Source organism: Aspergillus heteromorphus (genome assembly GCF_003184545.1).
Source record: "Aspergillus heteromorphus CBS 117.55 chromosome Unknown BO70scaffold_23, whole genome shotgun sequence".
Lineage (NCBI taxonomy): Eukaryota > Fungi > Ascomycota > Eurotiomycetes > Eurotiales > Aspergillaceae > Aspergillus > Aspergillus heteromorphus.
The window spans coordinates 500,440-514,946 of NW_020290428.1; the positions used below are offsets into that span (position 1 = coordinate 500,440).

General features: G+C 60.6%; 6 protein-coding genes across 6 annotated transcripts; 3 read left to right on the forward strand and 3 right to left on the reverse strand.

The window, feature by feature from the left end:
- Positions 1–364: 364 nt before the first annotated feature.
- Positions 365–7,774, forward strand: BO70DRAFT_389044 (uncharacterized protein; the record flags this gene model as incomplete). Its single annotated transcript, XM_025546047.1, has 12 exons — positions 365–405; positions 648–813; positions 911–1,340; positions 1,401–2,779; positions 2,815–3,045; positions 3,097–4,318; positions 4,402–5,191; positions 5,252–5,523; positions 6,058–6,076; positions 6,257–6,848; positions 7,075–7,486; positions 7,550–7,774. Exons 2-12 carry the CDS (start codon positions 716–718, stop codon positions 7,772–7,774), a joined length of 5,670 nt encoding a protein of 1,889 aa, XP_025397090.1. The 5' UTR covers positions 365–405; positions 648–715.
- Positions 7,775–8,714: 940 nt separating this feature from the next.
- BO70DRAFT_354782 (putative RING finger domain protein) lies at positions 8,715–9,951 on the reverse strand (the record flags this gene model as incomplete). Its single annotated transcript, XM_025541883.1, has 3 exons — positions 8,715–9,150; positions 9,193–9,782; positions 9,844–9,951. 3 exons carry the CDS (start codon positions 9,949–9,951, stop codon positions 8,715–8,717), a joined length of 1,134 nt encoding a protein of 377 aa, XP_025397091.1.
- A 405-nt stretch (positions 9,952–10,356) lies between these two features.
- BO70DRAFT_341365 (mitochondrial fission 1 protein) lies at positions 10,357–11,165 on the reverse strand. Its single transcript, XM_025541329.1, has 4 exons — positions 11,129–11,165; positions 11,064–11,082; positions 10,920–11,013; positions 10,357–10,840 (listed from the first exon to the last, which is right to left on the reverse strand). Exons 1-4 carry the CDS (start codon positions 11,145–11,147, stop codon positions 10,511–10,513), a joined length of 462 nt encoding a protein of 153 aa, XP_025397092.1. The 5' UTR covers positions 11,148–11,165; the 3' UTR covers positions 10,357–10,510.
- Positions 11,166–11,299: 134 nt separating this feature from the next.
- BO70DRAFT_364417 (Spc24-domain-containing protein) lies at positions 11,300–12,110 on the forward strand. Its single transcript, XM_025543803.1, has 3 exons — positions 11,300–11,363; positions 11,413–11,810; positions 11,877–12,110. The coding sequence occupies exons 1-3, from the start codon at positions 11,337–11,339 to the stop codon at positions 12,052–12,054; spliced, it is 603 nt and encodes a 200-aa protein (XP_025397093.1). The 5' UTR covers positions 11,300–11,336; the 3' UTR covers positions 12,055–12,110.
- On the reverse strand, positions 12,101–13,354 carry BO70DRAFT_431308 (uncharacterized protein; the record flags this gene model as incomplete). The annotated part of the gene is made up of 3 exons (XM_025548231.1): positions 12,101–12,362; positions 12,569–12,936; positions 13,344–13,354. 3 exons carry the CDS (start codon positions 13,352–13,354, stop codon positions 12,106–12,108), a joined length of 636 nt encoding a protein of 211 aa, XP_025397094.1. The 3' UTR covers positions 12,101–12,105.
- BO70DRAFT_381506 (med21 domain-containing protein) lies at positions 13,227–14,504 on the forward strand (the record flags this gene model as incomplete). Its single annotated transcript, XM_025545474.1, has 3 exons — positions 13,227–13,519; positions 13,740–14,328; positions 14,500–14,504. Exons 1-3 carry the CDS (start codon positions 13,478–13,480, stop codon positions 14,502–14,504), a joined length of 636 nt encoding a protein of 211 aa, XP_025397095.1. The 5' UTR covers positions 13,227–13,477.
- Between the last annotated feature and the right edge of the window lie 3 nt (positions 14,505–14,507).

Consider the following 14,507-nt stretch of genomic DNA (forward strand, 5'->3'; position numbering starts at 1 on the left):
GGATCCGTAGCCTGTCTGGGTTGGAGCCTATAGTTATATCTCAAATGGATGGATAGATAATTCTCAGGCTGGGGATTTGTGCGATGCGATCAGTGTGGGCTGATGTAATGCGGTAAAAAGACCGTACGGTCACACCGGGCGCTGTACTACAGTACTGCAACCAACCTCAAGCTCCTGTAACCAGAAGCAAACGAATGGCGCGCGTACGGGGTGGTACGAGGCGGTAACTGCCACGCCCCCCAGCTAATTCGCCGCAAGCCTCTTCAATTTTCTTGTGCTGCCAGGAACTCTCGATCCTTTCGATCTTCTGATCTCGACCTGGATCGTCTAGCGTTCTTGTTTTCGACCTTGACTCTCTCCTCCTCTAGCTGCTTGCTCCAGATCGCTATCCCCACGACAGAAAAGGTATCTCGCTCCCTCCACCTCTTCCCTTCCCATCCTCCCCCCAGCCGCCCTCTCTCCGCCCTGTCTACCTACCTACTGCTGCTGCTCTACCTGCCCTCCCCTCCTCGCGGCCCTCGCTGATCCCGTTCTTCTCTTCTCCTCACCAGCTCGCCCACTTGCTGTCTCCAACCCACCCTCCCCCTCAAAAACGTTCGCATCGCCCCTCTCGCTGCCAATCCTCAGCCCATAACTGAACCCTCTAGATCTTCACTCGAATTCTTCTCCCTCCTCGCTGGACCGGTCTATCTCCGTCACCAGCTGTCGACTCATAATGCCTACGCCACTTCCGTCTAGTTTCGCCTCGGCCGCCGCTGGCAACACCCACGACTCCTCCGGCCGGAGAGGTGATGGAACTGCTGGTGGAGAATGGTACGCTGCTCTGCTCCGTCTGCTCCGCGTACTCACGGGCGTTCTGAACGGACGTCCCGCGGGGATCTCCAGCCACCCACTGACACGTCCAACCTAGGTCTCGATCTCGCATGAACGGAGCAACACAGACTTTCCGCCGTCCGTCCGTTGCGACAAACCCTTCTCACAACCGGGATGCCAGCCAGCCCACGTCGGCTACCACTCCCACCGTCGGCACCTACACCCCTCCGCATATGTCCTCGACCTACCCGGCCGCGCTACGTAACGGAGCAGCCACCGACACCCGCTACAACAAGGATCAGCTTCTCAGTCTCTACCGCAACCAACGAGAGTCGGGCGTGCTGGGGAAGAACGTTGCAGAGTACTTTGTCGCTGACTGGAATCCCCACGAGACATCTCCTGTGAACGGCGCCTGGGGGAAGCGGGAGGATTCCAAGGACAATCCCTCCGGCCCGGAGGTATGCTGGGACCATGGGGGCCACGTAGAGCCTTTGGGGTTGGTCGACATGACTGACGATGAGAAAGAGGTTGGTCTCTTCCCCCCGCCCCACTCGAGCCTAATTGGTGGACCGTGCTGAAGGGCGCAGTTATTCACCCTCTCCGTCAACTCCCCCCTCAAACCGCCTCCCACGAACGCCTCCAAGGAGACCCCCGGCACCGCGACCGGAGTCCGCAAGCTTTCCATCTCCCAGGGCCATATGAACAACTACAACACCGCATCCCCCAGTGCTGGGCGTCCCAACCCCAGGCGCCGGGAGACGGGCGATTCCACCGGCAATCCCATGTCTCCCACCACCGCCGGCTCTCGCTTCTTCCGCGAAGAATCGACCGCCGCCACCCCGCCCCCGTCCCTGTTGCGCCGCAAGACCGACTTTCGAGATACTTCTTCTGCTGCTCGCTGGGAGGAGAAGGAGAAGGAAAACGGGGCCCGCGAGGGAGCCGCCGAGGTCGCCTCGCCGTTTGGTTCGTTGAAACGCAGCTCCACCAACCCCTTGAATCCAGCCCAGGGCGCCTCCAATTCCCCATGGGGCTCTGCGTCGCATAATGCCAACTTCTCGCCGATGGGTGCCTTCGGGGCGTTTTCCTTGGGCACAGGCACGGGTCCGGGCACGGGAGCCCCCACCGCCACCACCCCGACGACGGAGAAGAAGCCTGGGTTCGGTAGCGTCCGTGGAGAGAGCCGTCTGAAGGGGCTGTTCTCAAAGGATAGCTCCGAGGACATTGCGGCTGCTATCAAGGAGAAGTCATCCCTGAGCAGCCTGGAGCGCCTGGGTGAGGGAGAGGGCGAGAAGCGCGCTCAGTCGCCTTGGGGCGAGCCCGTCAAGACGCGCACGGGTCGCAGCGAGACGAACCCGTTCTCCGAGGAGCTCCGCAGTGGCAGTGCCGCGCTGGGTGGGTCGCAGGAGGTCAGTACGCCTTCCCAGACTGCTGACCAGCTGGGATTCTCCGCATTTGGCATGACCTCCAGCATCCCCGGATTCCGGGAGCTGATGCAGAGCCACGAGAACTCCCGCAACCCGACGCCCAGTCTCCTGCAGGGACACGAGCCGACCAGTCCGACGAACACGAACCCCTACCAGAGCCCCCACGGCGACAGAGGCGGTGGCGACGATGACGTCGAGACTGACGGATCTGACATCCAGAACACCACGCATCCTGGTATCTCGGGACTGCGTGATAACTCGTCCGCCTTTGGCTCGATCCGCCGGGTCGGCTCGGGCATGGACCTGCCTGCGATCGACCGGAGCCAGACCTCGAGCGCCGCCGGCAACCGCAGCTTCTCCGGCCTTGGTGGTTTGGGCGGCCTTTCTGGCCTGGGCGGTTCTGGGGGATGGCCCACCAGCGCTGCTGTTGGCACGCCTACCCGGGAGCGATCCGCCTTTGCCGGGGGATTTGGTGACCCGATCTTCGGTACGATGGGCGATCTCCAGTCTCCGAGTCTGTCGAGCCTGGGAGGAAGTGGTCTGTTCAGCCCCATGCCGGGATCTCGGGCACGGGCAGCCTTGGTCGGTCTAGCAAGCTAGGATCCCTCTTCCCGGCTGCCATGCAGGAGCAGATGCAGGGTGAGCAGCGGCATGACCTGGGAGTGATGGACGACGGCTCGCGGCAACCAGGTAAGAGTCTCGAACATCCAGCTGCGCAAAGTCCGCTAACCCGCACAGACGCTCCACCAGGCGACAAGCAAGGCCAACCCAGCCAGCCCGGTTCGACCTCGGACTCGCAGACCCCTGTGTCCGCGGTGGGCTCTCTCCCGACCTCGATGGCACCTGATATTCCTCCCAGCATGACTCCCGGACAACTCGGGTCCGTGCCGCCTGCTCAACAGCGAACGATGGTGATGCCGGATCGGATGCGTTGGATCTACCGGGACCCGCAGGGCAACATTCAAGGCCCATGGACCGGGCTCGAGATGCATGACTGGTTCAAGGCGGGCTTCTTCAGCCCTGACCTGCAGATCAAGAAGCTCGAGGACCCCGAGTTCGAGCCGCTGGCCCAGCTGGTGCGACGCATCGGCAACTCGCGCGAACCGTTCCTGGTGCCGCAGATTGGCATCCCCCATGGACCCGACCCCAACCCGACTCCTTGGACGGGAAGCACGACCGGCACCGCCCAGCCTCCGTTCCCGGGCAGCTTCCCAAGCTTCGGGACCACGCTGACGGCGGAGCAGCAGAACGCGTTGGAGCGGCGGAAGCAGGAGGAGCAGTATCTAATGGCGCGGCAAAAGGAACACCTCGCGCAGCAGCAGGCGCTCATGAAGCAGATGCAGTTTCAGGGCGTCCCGCACAGCGGCATACACCCTCACCAGCTGCAGCACCACTCGAGCGCGCACAGCCTGCACAGCCAGCCCAGTTTCGGCAGCATCGCGTCGCCCGTCGGGTTCCAGCCGTCGCCCATCCAGGCGCCGATGCAGCAGCCCCAGTCCGTGGCCGGCTTCTTTGATGCGGCGACCCCGGGACGGGCGAACCCGCTGCCCAACGTGGGCCCTCAGATGCTCGGCACCGACCTGGGCCAGGACCAGCTCCCAGCTCTGCTTGATCGGTTGAACGTCAGCCGGCCAGACCCTTTCGCCTTTGGCACGCCCAGCTCCTTCTCGGGCCGTCAGCCTGACAGCCTGTTCCACCAGCCCCACGTCGCGAGCATCCTCCAAGATCGGGCCCAGCTGCAGCAGGAACAGCAGCAGTACGACAGCACTCAGGGTGACAGCCTGTTTGACCAGCAGGCGCGCGAGGAGCGGCTCCGCGAGTTCCATGCCCTGCGGGCGCAGGAGGAGGAACTTGGGCTGCGGACCGCCGAGGGCCTACCCACCCACCCGGCGCAGGATGTTGAGCTCGAAGTGGCGGAGAGCGTGACTACAATCGAGGAGCCGACTCTCACGCTGTCGCAGCAGGTGCAGAAGGCCGCGTCCGCCCAGAGACAACTGGAGCAGCTGGAGCAACAAGAACAGCAGCAGCGTGAGGAGCAGCTGCAACAGCAGCAGCAGCAGCAGCAGCAAGAAACCAATGCCGTGTGGAACACTATCGACAGCGCGATGCCCCAGCCGTTCCCTCCCCCGCCGTCTGCCTCGCCGCTGCCGGCCCCGCGGCGCAGCGCAACCGCCAGAACGTGGCCGAGTCGCTGGCCGCCAACTCGCGGTCCCAGACCCAGACCCCTGTGGAGGCGCCGACCACTTCGATCGCGCCGTGGGCAAAGGAAGCCAACGAGGTGCCCAAGGGACCGTCTCTGAAGGAGATTCAGGAGGCGGAGGCCCGGAGTGCGGCGCAGAAGGAGGAATTGGCGGCGGCGGCTCGTCGCGCGCAGTTGCTGGCGGAGCAGGAGCGTCTCAGCCAGGTGCAGGCGCCTGCGCCCGGACTCCCGTCGACGGCCAACTGGGCCAGCGCTGGATCTCCGGCCACGCCCACGTCGTCGGGCTCGGTGTGGAGCGCCAAGGGCCCTGCCGCGTCGTCTGCTAAGAAGACTCTCGCGCAGATCCAGAAGGAGGAGGAGGCCCGTAAGCAGCGCCTGGCTGCGGCGGCGGCGGCTGCTCAGAGCGCTGCGGTCAGCCCTCCGGCGGCGCCCCCGTCGACTGGCAAGCGGTACGCGGATCTGGCCAGCAAGGCCCCGGCGGCGGCGTCTCCCGTCAGCGCGGCGGCGTCTGGCGCGTGGACGACGGTGGGCGCGGGCGGCAAGGCCAAGGCACCCCCGGCGGCGCCTTCTGGACCGCGGTCCAGCAGCGGCGCGACCCCGGTGCCTGTTTCGCCGGTGAAGCCCAAGCCCGTGGCCGTGGCTACGCCCCGGACGGTGGTGGCGACGCCGCCGACAAACCCGAACCGGGCAGTGGAGGAGTTCACGAAGTGGGCCAAGCTGACGCTGGTCAAGGGGCTGGACAGCAACATCAATGGTGAGTAGCTGTCCTTTGTGACTGCATGTATTTCGTGAGCCAGATAGCTAACCGGAACAGTGGACGACTTTGTGCAGCAGCTGCTGTTCCTGCCGGCGGAGGCGGAGATCATCTCGGACTCGGTGTACGCCACCTCGCAGACGCTGGACGGGCGACGGTTTGCGGAGGAGTTCATCCGGCGGCGCAAGCTGGCGGACAAGGGGATCGTGGACCCGGTGTCGGCGAGCGCGTTCGGCGAGAAGAGCACGGGGGGATGGAGCGAGGTGGCCAAGAAGGGGTCGAACGCGGCGAATGCGCACCGCGAGGAGGACACCAGCAGCGCGGCGTTCAAGGTGGTGGCTCCCAGGAAGAAGGGGAAGCGGTGATTGATACATATTGCTGTTCTGTTCGCATGATTGTGTTGTAGTTGGGATGAATATAGTCAACTGCTGATTCTGTATGATTCTGCTCTGATTGTGTCTATGATATTCCGGTGGATCCTTCGTAGGCTCAACTTCTTCCGCTGATCGTGTAGCTGGTAAGTCTTTCTTTAGCACTGCTGCCTATATTCCAGCATAGACTCTTAATCTATAAATCGAGATTGAACTCAATCGACCTCGGCTATGGCTGCTGCCTGCACGCCCTGCACGCCCTTCGGGTGACTCTTAGTCTAGTCTTATCGCCGTGACTCACTCGGATCGCGATCCGGGGACGGCGATTACTATATAAAGCAGCCCTAACTATCTTCTATCTTCACAGCTGCTCGACCTCCACTCTCCTCACTGGATTTTACGGTTCCTGTGAACAAATACATCATGTCGGATACTGCTCCTACTCCTACGCCGTTTGGGGCGCCCATGCGCGAGCATTTCCTGTTTGATCCGGAGTATCGTAATTTGAATCATGGTAAGGGTTGATGGATTGATTGCTATCAGTTCAGTTCCCCTCTTTGCCCCTTGCCCCTTGCCCCTCTTTCTGCCACTACTGTCTATATCATTATCATCCCCATCTTCTTCTTCGATACAAACAACCATACCTCAGACTACAACAAACAACAATCAACTGACAAAATAACATACATAACAGGCTCCTACGGCACATTCCCCCTCCCCATCCGCCACACCCAGACCCACTACCAAACGCTCGCCGAACACCACCCGGACACATTCCTGCGCCTCACCTCGCCCACCGCACTGCGCACCTCCCGCGACCAGCTCTCGACGCTCCTCTCCACCGCGGCCTCCAACCTGGTCCTCACCCGCAACGCCACCACCGCCGTCTCCACCATCCTGCACAACCTCCCCTTCCTCCCCGGCGACGTCGCCATCTACTTCTCCACCGTCTACGGCGCCGTCGAATACGGCCTGCAGGCCCTCGCCGAGCGCACGCCCCTCCAGCTCCGGAAAATCACCTACGACTTCCCCATCTCGCACGAGGAAGTCGTGCAGAAGTTCCGGGATGAGGTCAAGCGCGTCAGGGCCGAGGGGCTGAGGCCGAGGGTCGCGGTGTTTGAGACGGTGGTTAGTATGCCGGGCGTGAGGTTTCCGTTTGAGGCCGTTATCAACGTTTGTAGGGAGGAGGGCGTTTGGAGTGTTGTTGATGGCGCCCATGGCGTGGGTATGTTTGCTTTGGATTTGGGAAGCCTGGGCCCGGATTTTTGGGCGAGTAATTTGCATAAGTATGTCTTTTTTCTCTCTTTCTCTCTCTCTCTCTCTCTCTCTCTCTCTCTCTCTCTCTCTCTCTCTGGGGTTTGCGTTTTGTTTGGGATTGGGGGGGGGGGGCATTGCTGGTGGTATACACATACACTGGTATACTACGCTCTGGCTATACTTGCTATACCCCCCCCCCTCTCTCCAAAAAAAAAAAACCAACAACTCCTGATGGAAAATACTAAAAAGTAATAGATGGCTCTACACCCCCCGCGGCTCCTCAGTTCTCTACGTCTCGCCCTCCCACCAACACCTCATCCGGACCACCCTGCCCACATCCTGGGGCTACATCGCTCCTCCCCCGCCCAACACAACCTGCACCACCGTGTCCACATCAACAATGACCCCCTCCGTGCTGCCGCCGCAAAGCACCTTCGAAGCGCTCTTCGAATACGTCGCCACCGCCGACGACACGCCCTACCTGTGTGTTCCCGCGGCGCTCGCTTTCCGACGCGATGTCTGCGGCGGCGAGGAGGCGATCTATTCGTACCTGGAGAGTCTGGCGAATGACGCGGCGGAGATCGTGGCGGGGAGGCTGGGGACGGAGGTCCTGGGGGAGAAGGGGACGGGGTGGCGGAGGTGTGCGTTGACGAATGTGCGCTTGCCTGTGAGCGTTGTTGATCACTTTCCTGACGGGGTGGAGGGGTTGAGTCTGGAAGATAAGAAACAGGGCGAAGCTGAGGGCAAAAAGGATGAGGGTCGGAATACGGACTTCCCCATCCTTAAATCCCAAGTCAGCGAGATCGCCCGTCGTCTCCAGGAAACCATGATGCTGGAGTATAAGACCTTTGTGCCGGTTTACTCGCTCGGAGGGGCGCTGTGGGTCAGGCTGAGTGCCCAGGTGTATCTTGACAAGAGCGATTTCGAGTGGTTGGGGGTGTGTTGGTGGAGTTGATGGGGAGGTTGAGGGATGGGGAGTTTAGGGGGGAGACGGAGGCTAGATGAATGATTCTAATTCTAATTCTACATCTAGGGCTGGGAGGGGGGGTTGATTGGGATTGATTGGGATTGGGACAGAGGGCTGGCGGGATGAGGCAGTGAGTAGGGGGATATGGTTGTTATTATTGCTATTTTTGTTGGTATTTTTTTATATTATAGAGTATGTTAGGTCATGTCATTTGATGTTGTGTTTTGAATTGGGTTGCCTCTTGCTTTGGTAGACAGATTGTGTGTGGTGTGGTGTTTATGAGGGGGTGGGTGGACTGATCATTGTTTTGTATCTGGTATGGGTGTTGGTAAGCGGTGGTTGTGGAAGAGTGGAAGAGTGATTGAAAGATTAAGAGATAGGAAAGTAAAGGAAAAAGGTAGAAGATCAATGTGGTAAACACTAAACTGCCATACTCATTATCAGCCAAATCACGCTGAAGACATCCAGGTATTCTCAACTCAACTAGAATATAGTAGCAATATGAGCGACCAAGCTAGCAGGGCACTCTATAATCATCATTATCATCGTCATCATCATAACCTAATTCCCGCCTCCCAACCGACTGCGCACCCACCCCGTGATTCCGCCTCCCCCTCCCCCGCCCCCGCCCCGCCCTCCCCCCGACTGCTCCGCCGCGTCTCACGGCTCCCCCGCTCCGTCCCCTCCGTCCCCGCTCCCGCGCCCGCGCCCGCCCCGGCCCCCGACGGCGACGGCGACCACGGCGGCGACCACGAATGGGAGCTCCACGACGACGGCGACCGGGTCGGATTGGCGCTAGCTTCAGGGCCGCTGGGCCGTCGCGGAGACGGACTATCGACGACCACGGGATTCTCACTCGTGCCTTCGGGTCTGTCGCGCGTTAGTTCAAGGTCTCTCTGCCAGAGAAACAAAAAAAAAAAAAAAAAACCTACTGATCAATGCTCCGCCGACAGTGCGGACACGTATTATGCTGGTTCAGCCACAGCTCAATACACCCGTAATGGAACCAGTGCTTGCACGGCAGCACGGTCACCTCCGTGCCCAGCTCCACCGCATCCATGCAGATGGAGCACTCGGCGCGTCCCTCGCTGCCCAGCATCTCCTTGTCGACTTTCTTCTTCGGCAGCGACTGGATGGCTATGGGCGGCGCCGGCGGCGGCGCCCCTCGGGTGGCGTTCTGCTCGATCAGCTGCGAGATCACCCGGTCCAGCTCCTCCTGGGAGTAGACGGCGTCTCCGTGGCGATCAAAGTTGAGCAGCGTCGACAGCATGGCCAGGGGGTTGGGGCCCGTCATAACGCGCACGCCGCCGCCGGTCTGCGTGTTCGTACCGAAGTCCGACCGGAATAGCTCGAGGATGCTGCTCCTGTTAGTGTGGTCTGCCACGGGACGGGGTCTTCGCACTTACTCGCTCAGGGTGCGTAGCGGGTTGTTCACCGGCTGCGGCCCGTCGGCATCCCGCGGATGCAGCCCGGCGTCCTGCGAGCCGGGCGTGCGGCCCTCTGCGTCGAGGTCGAACTCGAACGATCCCAACGTGCGGCCGCGGTCGCGGTCCGGGGTGGGGTTCGACGAGGGGACCGACGTCGGTGGCCGGTTCTGCTGTCGGTAGGTGCTGGCTAGGCCATGGAAGATGCTATCCAGCCCCTGCACCATCGGCATCATCGGGTCGGTGGGCTGTCGAGCGGGGGGCGAGCGACCCCCGAAGCCGTGGGTGTAGGTGGTGGTTGAGAAAGTGAAGCGGCCGTCCGGGGAGCGATAGGTGCGGTGGGTGAATCCGGTTCCGTCTCCATTTCCATTTCCATTTCCAGTTCGACTTCCACTTCCACTTCCTCGTCTGCCTCCACTTGCATCGCCCCAGCCGTGGCCGAGGTCGTCGTCTTCCTGGTGTGCCCAGGGGTCGTGGTCGGCCCAGGGATTCGGGGAGCGAGCTGGCGGCTGGTGGGCGGAGGAGGGGGAGGGGGAGGGAGGCTCAGCATCGGGATCGGGGGGAATTTCGATCTGCGGCAGTTAGACAAGCAGGTAGGACAGAGTGGGACAGCAGGGCAGCAGGGCAGCGTACTATCTCGGTGAAGTCCGACTCGCAGTGCGGACAGATGAGGCCCTGGACGTCGCGTAGCCAGACGCCGCCACAGGCATGGCAGAACATGCGATCCCCCACGTCAGCCATGATGGGGGAAGCAGAGAGTGTCGGACGATCGGAGCAGATATCGATCAATCAGGCAGGCGGATCGGGTGGACAGAGCAGCTCAATGCAGCGTCATGGCTCATCGGGCACATTCATTCATGCGGGTTGCCGGGGGGTGTGGATAAATGGCGATTCGATTTGGAATTTGGGCGTGATGGCGAGAGAAAGCAGGAGAGATGGACACGAGAAGAGATGGGCGAAGGGAGGAAGAGGTAAGGCGAGGAAGTTGAGGGGCAGAAGAGGAGGAGAGATGGAGGGAAGTGGCATGCTGTGACGGACTGCTGGCGATCGGGATGACGTTAGCCGCCCCAATGGCAGTCACTCTACGATTAGTCTATTAGTCTACTTACCTCTACTAGTGAAGTCGTACAGGCCTATCCATGCCTCGTTATACACTTACACTCTCTTTATACTCCAGACAGACGCAATAATCAAATCCATAACTCATACAACCTGCGCATGGTCAGAACGCCTCATGCTAATCACCCAAACAGCCAACAGCCAACAGCTCAGCTAAGCCAGTATGTACATCTCCTCGTCTCTACCGTCTCTTTGCCCCCCGCATCACCAGCCCTCCCACCACGCCCGCGGCCAGCGCCAGTCCGCCCACGATGGCAATCCCTACCAGCCCCTCCTTGGACACCTTCTCATCGATCAGCTGCCCCAGACTGGACGCCTGCAGGTTGCCCGGCTCCTTGTCGCGCAGGAGGTCGTTGTAGCGGCGCGCCTCGCCGTAGTTGCCCAGCTTGTAGTTGCCCAGCGCCAGGTAGTACAGGCACTCGCGGCGTCGTTCGGGGGCCGCGCGGAAGATCTCGGACAGCAGGCGGACGCCTTCTTGTTGGTCGGGGCGGGCGTTGGATTTGATGAGGCCCTGGCCGGTTAGCAGGCGGACATGACAGAAGCAGAGAGCAGGAAACAGAGAAGCAGGAAGAAGACCAGCAAAGACATACCCAGGCGTAGTTGAACTTGGTCTGGATGCCTACATAGTCACCCTCTTTCTCGTACTGCGAGCGGAGGACCTGGAGCTCCGCTGGTTTGAGCGGGCTGGACCGTCAACAGGGGGTCCCGATGGGAGGGAGCAGATAGCAACTTACCTTTCAGCGTCTGCGGCGTCTGGGGAGGTTAGTGATATGATGACCAGACAGGGAGGGAGACCTACAAGGAAGATTCGAACCCATGGTGACGGTGGATGTCAAGCAGAGGCAGAGGGAGGAAGAGTCGAGTGACGGAGCTTCTGTCGTCACCCGCTGTGGCGGTGGTGGCGCTGTGGCGGTTGCTCCAACAACAGCAACATCAACATCCGGCCTGTAGATGTGCGACAAACACTGCCCTCGACACCACATCCACCCACAGCCACCACATTCAACATGCTGCTCGACGAGGACCCCGGAACAGTACGTCCAGCCACTCCCACAGCCTCAATCTTCCCCGCTAACCGACCAGCTCATCCACCACACGATCGGAAACTTCAACATCCACCCCGACAAACAAGCCGTCACCCGCATCAATGACTCGCTCGCCACGCTGCAGCAGTCGCGCGACCTGCGCACGCGCGAGGCCGAAGCCGCGCTGAGGAAGCTGTCGCGCCACCTCTCGGCCCAGGCAGCCCAGCACGAGGAGGACCTGGCGGCGCACGACGCAGGAAAACACGCGGCCGAGATCGTCGAGCTAGATACCAAGAAGTTCCGCATCGCTAAGGCGGCCACGGAGCTGGAGATCGAGAGCGAGCGGCTGGAAGGCGAGCTGGAGATGCTGAAGGAGCGGCTGGCCGATCTGGAGGCGCAGGGGGTGGAGGGCGACGAGTCGACGCGGCGCGAGCGCGAGATGGACGATGCGACGCTGTACGTGCGATACTTTTTACTTGACATGAGGCTTGAAATTTGCTAACAACTGTGGCACAACGGCAGTCTACGGCTCAAAATCTTCCGCTCACTTGGCATCGACATCGAGGCGGACGGGGCGGGCAACTTCAACAAGGCGGTCATCCGCAACAGCCGCAAGGGCGACGTGCATGTGGTCAATATCGATCCCAAATTCTCGCGATTTTTCTATTCGAATTACTTCTGGTCGACAATGCAGGGCTAGGATACATGATTAATGAGTTATGAATATGATTAGTGAATTTAATTGTACCGATTACACTTTTATTGTGCTCGTGTCTGTGCTTGTGTGGGTAGTCCCCGTAGCCAACGCCGTCCTGACGACCTGCATTTCTTCCTCGGTGAGTCCAGTCACCCGCCCATCGCGGGCAAACAGCAACGGCTTCTCCTCGGGGAACAGCCTCTCCACGACCTCGACCACCTCCTCGTATCGTTCCTCGCCCACCCCCCAGAGGGCAAACCACCGGTCCTGCGCCCGGAGCATGTCCCTTTCGACCTGGTCCATGCCAGGGACTTCGGTGCCATCCCAGGTCAACTTCACCTCTCCAGCATCACCATCCCCCTCCTCCCCATCCTCACCCCCCCTCTGACTCTGGTTCTGATTATAAAAAACCTGCACCCCCAACCCCCCCACCCCGAGCTCCTCGACCCTCGCATTCCACAAGACCTGCCTCAACACGCCCCTGTCTCAACCATACACCAAACCAACGGAAACGCACTCTTGGCCAACGCGCCCCGGACCCCCCTCGTCGCCTCGCGGGGACTAACCAGCACGCCCACCACGCTGCCACCACCACCACCACTACCACTGTATGTGTGTGTATGAGAGTGTGTGCGACTGCGCCACCCCACCGGCGCCTGCGCAAACGTGCCCTCGAGCTCACGCACCAGGTTCGGCCCCAGCTTGGTCTTCAGCGCTTTGCATTGCACGAGCACGCGCAGCGGGTGTTCGTGGGTGGGCAGGTGCCAGGTGCCGAGGAGGTCGGTGCCGGCGTCGGAGCGGCCGCCGGTGCGGTGCAGGAGGAGGGCGCAGTGGCGGAGGGTGGTCTGGATGGTGTACTCGTAGTGGGTGCCGATGTAGGTTGTGCTGGAGGGGGGGAGGGAGGTGCGGGCTGCGTGCGTGAGGAAGGTGGGGAGGGTGGTGTGGGTTGTGGAGGGGGCGAGGGAGCGGGGGAGTTTGAAGAGGCGGCGGGTTAGGGGTGCATTTATATTATGAGGAGTGTTGTTGGGGAGAGAAAGGGAGAGAGTGTATGCATGTATGTATGGAGTGGGTAGGGGATTTGTAGGGGAGAGTGTAGTAGAGGGTGGTGTTGTAACGAGTGGAGGGTATTTTGAAAGGAAGAGAAGAAGAAGAAGATGATGATGATGATGGCGGCGGAATCCTTATCAGATCGGTCCGATCAGCTCGGAGCTGAGCTTCTTTCTGCGCGTCTTCCGCTTCTTCCTCTTCCTTCACTTCCCCTTCTCACCACACCACACCACCACCGTCCATACGCAATCCTCATAACTCAATCAACCCCGCCCTCTAAGATTACAACCCTCGTTCTCCAAACTCTACTACCACCTAACCAACCCAACCCCAACCCCAACCCTGGGCGCCGCCCAGGAACAACCAACAGTCCATCAAAATGGCCGACATCCTCACCCAACTCCAAACCTGTCTCGACCAGGTACTTACTTACTCAATATCCTTCTCTTCCCTCCTTCCCCCTCCCCTCCCCCACCATCCTCATTTCCCAATCCCACAACCCCTTATCTCTAATACTCAATCCCTCTCCCCCTCCATTATCCCATCTCCCCAAACCCCCCCCCCCACCCCCCAACCCACCATTAACTAACCCCCATCTTTCCAACAACCCAGCTAGCAACCCAATTCTACTCCACACTCAGCTACCTAACAACCTACCACGACAACATCCCCGCACACCCGATCAACACGCACCCACCACACCCACAAACCCCCACACAACACTCAGTCCACCCCCCAACTCAAAACCCATCCGCTCGCCCCTCCCCCCCCTCTCCAAGATCCCCAAGAATTCGTCCACGCCGCCCGTTCCAGCTGGTCTACCGCAGGCCTCATCTCAACCTGCGCAGGCTTCGCCGCCGCCACCGCCGCCACCGGCTGCTGGGGAAACACAAGCAGATGGACAAGGAGCAGCAGCAGCAGCAGCAGGAACAGGGGGGGATGGAAACGAGGGCCCCCCCGCACCAGACACACCCCGGACCTTCGCGGCCCGACAGCGCGAACTCGCCCGTGACCTGGTGATCAAGGAGCAGCAGATCGAGTACCTGGTTTCTGTGTTGCCCGGGATCGGATCCAGTGAGGAGCAGCAGGAGCGCAGGATTAGGGAGTTGGAGGGGGAGCTGAGGGGGGTGGAGGCGGTTAGGGAGCAGAGGGTTAGGGAGTTGGCGGGGTTGAGGAGGAGGTTGGAGGCTGTTCTTGGGGGGGTGGAGAGGGGATTTTTGGGGATAGGGGGTAATTTACTTTCTCTCTTTCCTTCTTTCTTTCTCTCTTTTTTTGGGGGGCGGGGGAGCAGGACTGGTTTCGGTGGAGGTTGACTGGCTAGGTGAAGATGAAGATGGAGATGAAGACGAAGATGAAGGAATGATCTACGAGGTCCTTATCTGGAGACTACTCATAAAACAGTCTAGAGT

Excerpts from the sequence above, each read along its gene's own strand:
- BO70DRAFT_341365 (XM_025541329.1), bottom strand. Across the intron at positions 10,841-10,919 it reads CCAAGTTCAACTACGCCTGG|GGCCTCATCAAATCCAACGC; the intron begins GTATGTCTTTGC and ends CTAACCGGCCAG.
- BO70DRAFT_364417 (XM_025543803.1), top strand. The coding sequence starts at position 11,337 with ATGCTGCTCGACGAGGACCCCGGAACA. Across the intron at positions 11,364-11,412 it reads TCGACGAGGACCCCGGAACA|CTCATCCACCACACGATCGG; the intron begins GTACGTCCAGCC and ends CTAACCGACCAG. Across the intron at positions 11,811-11,876 it reads GAGATGGACGATGCGACGCT|TCTACGGCTCAAAATCTTCC; the intron begins GTACGTGCGATA and ends GCACAACGGCAG.